Genomic DNA, 7,659 nt, shown 5'->3' on the forward strand with positions numbered 1-7,659 from the left:
GTAGTAGTTGTAGTCTGTAGTAGTTGTAGTTGTAGTCTGTAGTAGTTGTAGTCTGTAGTAGTTGTAGTCTGTAGTAGTTGTAGTCTGTAGTAGTTGTAGTTGTAGTCTGTAGTAGTTGTAGTCTGTAGTAGTTGTAGTCTGTTGTAGTCTGTAGTAGTTGTAGTCTGTAGTAGTTGTAGTCTGTAGTAGTTGTAGTCTGTAGTAGTTGTAGTCTGTAGTAGTTGTAGTCTGTAGTAGTTGTAGTAGTTGTAGTCTGTAGTAGTTGTAGTCTGTAGTAGTTGTAGTCTGTAGTAGTTGTAGTAGTCTGTAGTAGTTGTAGTCTGTAGTAGTTGTAGTCTGTAGTAGTTGTAGTAGTCTGTAGTAGTTGTAGTCTGTAGTAGTTGTAGTCTGTAGTAGTTGTAGTCTGTAGTAGTTGTAGTCTGTAGTAGTTGTAGTCTGTAGTAGTTGTAGTCTGTAGTAGTTGTAGTAGTTGTAGTCTGTAGTAGTTGTAGTAGTTGTAGTCTGTAGTAGTTGTAGTCTGTAGTAGTTGTAGTAGTCTGTAGTAGTTGTAGTCTGTAGTAGTTGTAGTCTGTAGTAGTTGTAGTAGTCTGTAGTAGTTGTAGTCTGTAGTAGTTGTATTCTGTAGTAGTTGTAGTAGTTGTAGTAGTTGTAGTAGTCTGTAGTAGTTGTAGTCTGTAGTAGTTGTAGTCTGTAGTAGTTGTAGTAGTCTGTAGTAGTTGTAGTCTGTAGTAGTTGTAGTCTGTAGTAGTTGTAGTCTGTAGTAGTTGTAGTCTGTAGTAGTTGTAGTCTGTAGTAGTTGTAGTAGTTGTAGTCTGTAGTAGTTGTAGTAGTTGTAGTCTGTAGTAGTTGTAGTCTGTAGTAGTTGTAGTAGTCTGTAGTAGTTGTAGTCTGTAGTAGTTGTAGTCTGTAGTAGTTGTAGTAGTCTGTAGTAGTTGTAGTCTGTAGTAGTTGTATTCTGTAGTAGTTGTAGTAGTTGTAGTAGTTGTAGTAGTCTGTAGTAGTTGTAGTCTGTAGTAGTTGTATTCTGTAGTAGTTGTAGTCTGTAGTAGTTGTAGTCTGTAGTAGTTGTAGTCTGTAGTAGTTGTAGTCTGTAGTAGTTGTAGTAGTCTGTAGTAGTTGTAGTCTGTAGTAGTTGTAGTCTGTAGTAGTTGTAGTAGTCTGTAGTAGTTGTAGTCTGTAGTAGTTGTATTCTGTAGTAGTTGTAGTAGTTGTAGTAGTTGTAGTCTGAGAGGCTAAATCTCATCCAATGGTGGTTCCGTGGCTCCAATGCCGAATAACTAATGGGCCTTGATATGAAAAGGGTTGAAAACCTCTGGTCTATGGTTCTTAGGCCCAGGCCACACCACTCTGGATCTTTTGCAAAACGGATATTTTCGTCCTCCGTTTTAGAAAAAATCCCTGGCCATACGACAGAGATATCTATGTCCACACCCAAACGCAGAAACGCATTGAACACTGGATTAAATCACTGCAGTAGCAGGTTTCAATTGTAGGCTATATTATATTTGATTTTATATTTACACTTATGAGGTGCCAATCATATTTTTAATGAAGGAATAAGTACCGCATTTTAAAAGCCACCTAAATTGTGAGTGGAAGTATATGTTTCTTTCATTGTCTGTCAGCATGTCACACTATGTGCGTAAATCTCCAGATCCCGACTCTCGACTTTTCTCTCCATATAATTTAAAAATGATAGACACTTTACCATTGCTCTGGCGACCTGGCAAGTCCTGCACAGAAATGAATAGCAGAGTCAGACCTATAGAAGTGTCCACAACCAGTTGTGAGCTTGTAGAGTGGCTATATTTTAGGCTAATACAAGTTCACGCGCACATTGTCAGCATGTAGGCACAGTGACATGCAGTCAATGGTGCGCCCTAAACATGAGAGAGATGTGCCATAATGCGCACGCACGATGCGATCCCATTCACACCCCTCTCTCTCTCTCTCTCTCTCTCTCTCTCTCTCTCTCTCTCTGCACCCTCTCTCTCTCTCTCTCTCCTCGCATGACCATGATGCAAAATAGCCTACAGCACGATATAGTTTCACATGCGGCTATGCACACACCACGCATAGACTTGTTGGTGTAGGCTACTGCGCAATGGCATTTGGCCTGGGTCCTTATTGGTAGGTTAATATCCACAGTTTATCTGTAGCGGTCCGCTTCGCACTCGGCACCAATACAAATGAAACTATTTGAATAAAGGTTGTACACATCAGTGAAATTAACCTCTGGGAAAATCCCTAATTGAGAGTGTAGACCTAGCAAGCGCACCACAGCTCATATAGGCTGCATGGCTATACGGGCTTGGGCACTACCCTACCATCTCTCTATATCATTTGATGAAGGCATATTAAAAACATGACTTGTACACCCAATGAAAATATAAACTTCACGGAATATATACCACTTCGAATTATAACAATCGGTTGAAGATTATCTGAATATAGCACGAGTAAAATCTCAACCTCTTTGCGCAACGGGCCATTGCGCTGAGGACTAGGCTGGCAGTGTTTTTTTTTACCTATACTTGTGAGGACCTCTGCTTGACAAGCTGCATGTGGGCGGTGGCGGTGACATCATCGTTTCTCAAAAACTCCGTTTCGCATGACTACACCGCTCCACTGATCCGGATATTTTCGAAAATCTTCACTTATTTATCCGTTTAAAAAAACCTCCGTTTGAGTGGCCGAAAACGCCGTTTGCGTGTGGCTGAAAGGCCCAAACGCACAGAGAAATGTGCGTTTTGCAAAAGACCCATATACGTGTGGCCTGGGCCTTAATAATAACGCTTTTCTCTCCCCCTCCTCTCCCTCTCTCTCTCTCCCTCTCTCCCTCTCTCTCTCTCTCCCTCTCTCCCTCTCTCTCTCTCCCTCTCTCCCTCTCTCCCTCTCTCTCTCTCCCCCTCCTCTCCCTCCTCCCTCTCTCTCTCTCCCCCTCCTCTCTCTCCCCCTCCTCTCCCTCCTCCCTCTCTCTCTCTCCCTCTCTCTCTCCCCCTCCTCTCTCTCTCCCTCTCCTCTCTCTCTCTCTCCCCCTCCTCTCTCTCCCCCTCCTCCCTCTCTCTCTCCCTCTCTCCCTCCCTCTCTCTCCCCCCCCCTCTCTCTCCCCCTCCTCTCTCTCTCCCCTCCCTCTCTCCCTCCCTCTCTCTCCCCCTCCTCCCTCTCTCTCCCCCTCCTCTCTCTCCCCCTCCTCCCTCTCTCTCTCCCCCTCCTCTCTCTCCCCCTCCTCCCTCTCTCTCTCCCCCTCCCCTCTCTCTCTCCCTCTCTCTCTCCCCCTCCTCTCCCTCTCTCCTCCCTCTCTCTCTCCCCCTCCTCCCTCTCTCCCCCTCCCCTCTCTCTCTCCCCCTCCTCCCTCTCTCCCCCTCCTTCCTCTCTCCCTCCTCTCTCTCCCCCCCTCCTCTCTCTCTCCCTCTCCTCCCTCTCTCCCCCTCCCCTCTCCCTCTCCCCCTCCTCCCTCTCTCCCCCTCCTCCCTCTCTCTCCCCCTCCTCTCTCTCTCCCCCTCCCTCTCTCTCTCTCCCCTCCTCCCTCTCCCCCTCCTCCCTCTCTCTCTCCCCCTCCTCCCTCTCTCCCCCTCCTCTCTCTCTCCCCCTCCCTCTCCCTCTCTCCCCCTCCTCCCTCTCCCCCTCCTCCCTCTCTCTCCCCCTGACCCCCAGATCCGACCTCACATCTCCACCCTGAGGAAGTACACGTACGGCAAACACATTCTGGCCAAGCTGGAGAAGTACTACATGAAGAACGGCGTTGACCTGGGGCCGCTGTGTGGCCCTCCCAACGGCATCATGTAAAAACCTGGGGGCCGCTGTGTGGCCCTCCCCCCCCAACAACGGCATCATGTAAAAAAGAAAACTCAAACGGAATACCCAATTAAATCATGTCTTTACTACCCAAATACTGTATATATATTTATATACAAAATGTATACAGTATTCCCCTCACCTAACCCCCCCCCCCCTATATATATATACCCTTCCCAACACTTATGGTCAACACATCGATTCTCTGAAGACTTGACCCCTTGTACCCGATCTCCCCACCGTACCTGTCGACCACCGCCAACCGCCGCCAGTTCCCACTGGGAGGGAGGAGGAGGAGGAGGAGGAGGAGGAGGAGGAGGAGGAGGAGCCCGTCTCGGCAACCTATAAAAAAAACCCTTGCGAAAAATACAGGCAGCCTTTTGGTTGAGTTTTAGCCGACCCCACCCCTCCCTCCCCCCCTGGGGGGTGGAAGGGGCAGGGAGGGTGGAGGGTGGTGACCCCCCCCCCCCAACACACTCTTCTCCTTCCACTCACTGACACTTTTTTGTCATTTTTCGTCGTTTTGAATAAACTTAGAAAAACACCATTTCACTTTTTTGCTACTGCTGCACACACACACACACACACACACACACACACACACACACACACACACACACTACAAGTATGCACATACATACGTATACACGAGGCCTCTCTGTCGCCAGATCTATCTACCACTATGATATTGAGAAAGTTATTTAATTTGTTCCCACATCATAGACACACACGCGCTCGCGCACACACACACACACACACACACACACACTGCGCACGCCATCGGCTAACCAGCAGACAGATCATTTAGCATGGGAGATTCGTTTTTTCTGGTCTTGCTTCTATAAATATAAAAGTGTATACTTGGTGTAGACCTTTGCATATATATATATATAAATATATATATAAAACTTTGTAGTTTTTTCTGGTTTTTGATGTTGAATCTGTATCTATAATGTATCCTAGTACTAGTGACCACATACTTCTTCTGACTGTATAATTGTACATTTGTAAACCCTTGTAATGTAAAAGTGCTTTACCACCGTTTTTTGGTATGAGATGGAAAAAGGAAAAAAAGACAAAAACAAAAAAAAAACTTCACTGAGGGGGGAAAAAAAATACAAAAAAAAAACATCTTTGGAAGGAGAAAAAAAAGAACCCTGTGCATTTCAGTGTATATTCTCACCTCCTTGGTTGTGACATATGAGTTGTTGTATATTGTAAATTGTAATATCAATTTTTTTTTGTTTTTCTTTTTTTGTTTTTTGAAAATGCCCTTTCTATACAGCGTAGTACTTGTACAAAGATCCGCCATTGCTCGGTTTTATCTTTCTCGGTCGCGGCTTAAATTAAAAGAGGTTGGTTTTGTTTTTTGTTTTTCTCTCTCCTGGCGACTAAAATATACTCCCCGTTTACGTTGAGCTTGATCTCTACTTGGTCACGATCCGGGTGTCGCGTCGTGCTGAAAAATATCCCGATCCCACAACCTTTTACAATATTATTTTGCTAAGCTTGTAGATCGTCTTTTTTTTCCCCCGGCTCGCGGCGGCGGCGGCGGCGGCGGCGGCACGCGACCAGGTACAAATCACCATGTCTTGAGTCTCTCCTCCTCATTGACGCTTCCTTTTGGACTTGTGTTTATAATTTTCTTTTCTCCTCTTTTTTTTTTTTTTTTTTGTTTTGTTTTTAGTTCTTTTATAAGACGAATGATGATTTTACCCTTCTCGCAAAGTGCGTACGTGGATGTGTGCGTGTTCAGGGGGGGGTGGGTGGTGGGATTGCGCGCGCTTGGAGAAATGTGTCCACGGGTCGGGAGTCGGGACCGTTCCCCACCCCCCACCCCAACCCAAGCCCGCCTGCTCTCCACATTTTGATGAAGTCGCGCTCTTTTTCAGAAGGGGTGGGGGTGGGGGAAAAATGAAAACATTGTACAGAGGAGCCTTTTTTTTGTGTATTCTTTTGGCATTTCTCTAGTGCTGTAAGTGCTGTATCATAACTGTCATACTGTCCTCTTTTTGGGTGCGAGGCAGCCCCGCCACGGCACCATGTACATTTTTGGAAAAAGCAGCCTTGTGTATATTTACTACTCCGAGCACACACTGTAACCATATATGTATAGTTAACAGAAAACCTGTGTATGCTTCTTGCCTGGGCAACTATTTTTTGTAACTCCTGTTGTAGATTGTCTCTCTCTAAACAATTGTGTGATTTATTTTGAAACAAAAAACCTGAACAAAAAAAATCTTTCAAAATTTCACCGTTGTCTCGAGTGGAGTGCTTTATCTTTGTGTAATTGTGCATCTTATTATGAATATGAAGGGTTTTTATTTTTTTGTGTGTGTGACTGACTGTCTCGATAGCAGTGGTGATCTTGGCAGCAAATTTGGATTTTAAGTTTTAGTCATGGTCTATTGAATAGTTTTAATTTAGATCATACGCGCTGCGCGTTGCGAGCTTGTAGATCTGCTATTTTCAGCATGCAACCAAGTGTAAAATGAGTGACTTATACTGGAACTCTAGTCCCTAACTAACATTTTAGTGTAGTTTTTAGTGTAAGTTGTTGATTAAATTGTCAATTTAGTTTTAGTCATCATAGCTCAGTTTTCATTTAGTTCCCATTTTGTTTTTGTCAGTTAAAAAAGGTCGGCAAACATTTTTCGTCATAGTATTAGTCGTCGAAAATCAACACTTCCATGAACTATTCTTAGAGTCAGAGGTGTAGTGTGAAGATATTCCATGGCACAATGACACTGATTTTTATGTAGTTGTTAGGAGGAATGAAGTTATCACTCAATTCATTACACTTTAGATCAGGGGTTCTCAACCTGTGGGGTCCAAATTATTAAAAAAAACAAAAACAAAAAATGTAATCGACTAGAAAATGGAAATGAAGAGTTTACATATAGTACACACAGTATATGCATAAACCTTCCTTAATGATTATATCTGGTTTCAGTATTAATTTATGATATATTTTCTCTATTATTAAGGTTATTTTTGCAGTCGGTTTGTATTGGGTGGGCTGGGGACCCCTTGGAAATGCTTTGGCCATGTCTCGCATTTCCTGGGGTCCCCCAGACAAAAACGTTGAGAACCCCTGCTTTAGATGACGGGCCAGTAAGTTCTGCTGTGTGTAGAGACGGGTCTCAGAACAAAACCATCCTTAGCGGTGCTGTAGTCCAGTGTTATTCCATGCTTTTCGCACATAATTCAACATCCAGGAAGTATATTGATACCTTTTTGAGTGGTGTAAACCACTCCTACAACTGGCTTTGTTAGTTTACGTGTCTGTCTGTCTGTTCGTACCAAAAGATGAGCATGGTTGCTATGGTCACTCAGTTCACACGGGTGTGATTTCATTACGTCAGACATTACGTCAGACCACAGCTGATCAGTCTATATAAGACCTTACACCACTCAGTTCACACGGGTGTGATTTCATTACGTCAGACCACAGCTGATCAGTCTATATAAGACCTTACACCACTCAGTTCACACGGGTGTGATTTCATTACGTCAGACATTACGTCAGACCACAGCTGATCAGTCTATATAAGACCTTACACCACTCAGTTCACACGGGTGTGATTTCATTACGTCAGACCACAGCTGATCAGTCTATATAAGACCTTACACCACTCAGTTCACACGGGTGTGATTTCATTACGTCAGACATTACGTCAGACCACAGCTGATCAGTCTATATAAGACCTTACACCACTCAGTTCACACGGGTGTGATTTCATTACGTCAGACATTACGTCAGACCACAGCTGATCAGTCTATATAAGACCTTACACCACTCAGTTCACACGGGTGTGATTTCATTACGTCAGACCACAGCTGATCAGTCTATATAAGACC

At 44.3% G+C, this 7,659-nt stretch overlaps 1 protein-coding gene across 1 annotated transcript in view; it reads left to right on the forward strand.

Moving 5' to 3' along the window:
- Window positions 1-6,050, forward strand: part of pum1 (pumilio RNA-binding family member 1) — a gene marked incomplete at its 5' end in the record, with an annotated part of 118,667 nt that extends 112,617 nt beyond the window's left edge. Inside the window, 1 exon segment of the mRNA XM_079521746.1 lies at window positions 3,658-6,050. Within this exon segment, the coding sequence (XP_079377872.1) occupies window positions 3,658-3,789 (132 nt within the window). The 3' untranslated portion in view covers window positions 3,790-6,050.
- Window positions 6,051-7,659: the final 1,609 nt, after the last annotated feature.

The sequence above is a fragment of the Electrona antarctica genome (genome assembly GCF_951216825.1).
Source record: "Electrona antarctica genome assembly, chromosome: 15".
Lineage (NCBI taxonomy): Eukaryota > Metazoa > Chordata > Actinopteri > Myctophiformes > Myctophidae > Electrona > Electrona antarctica.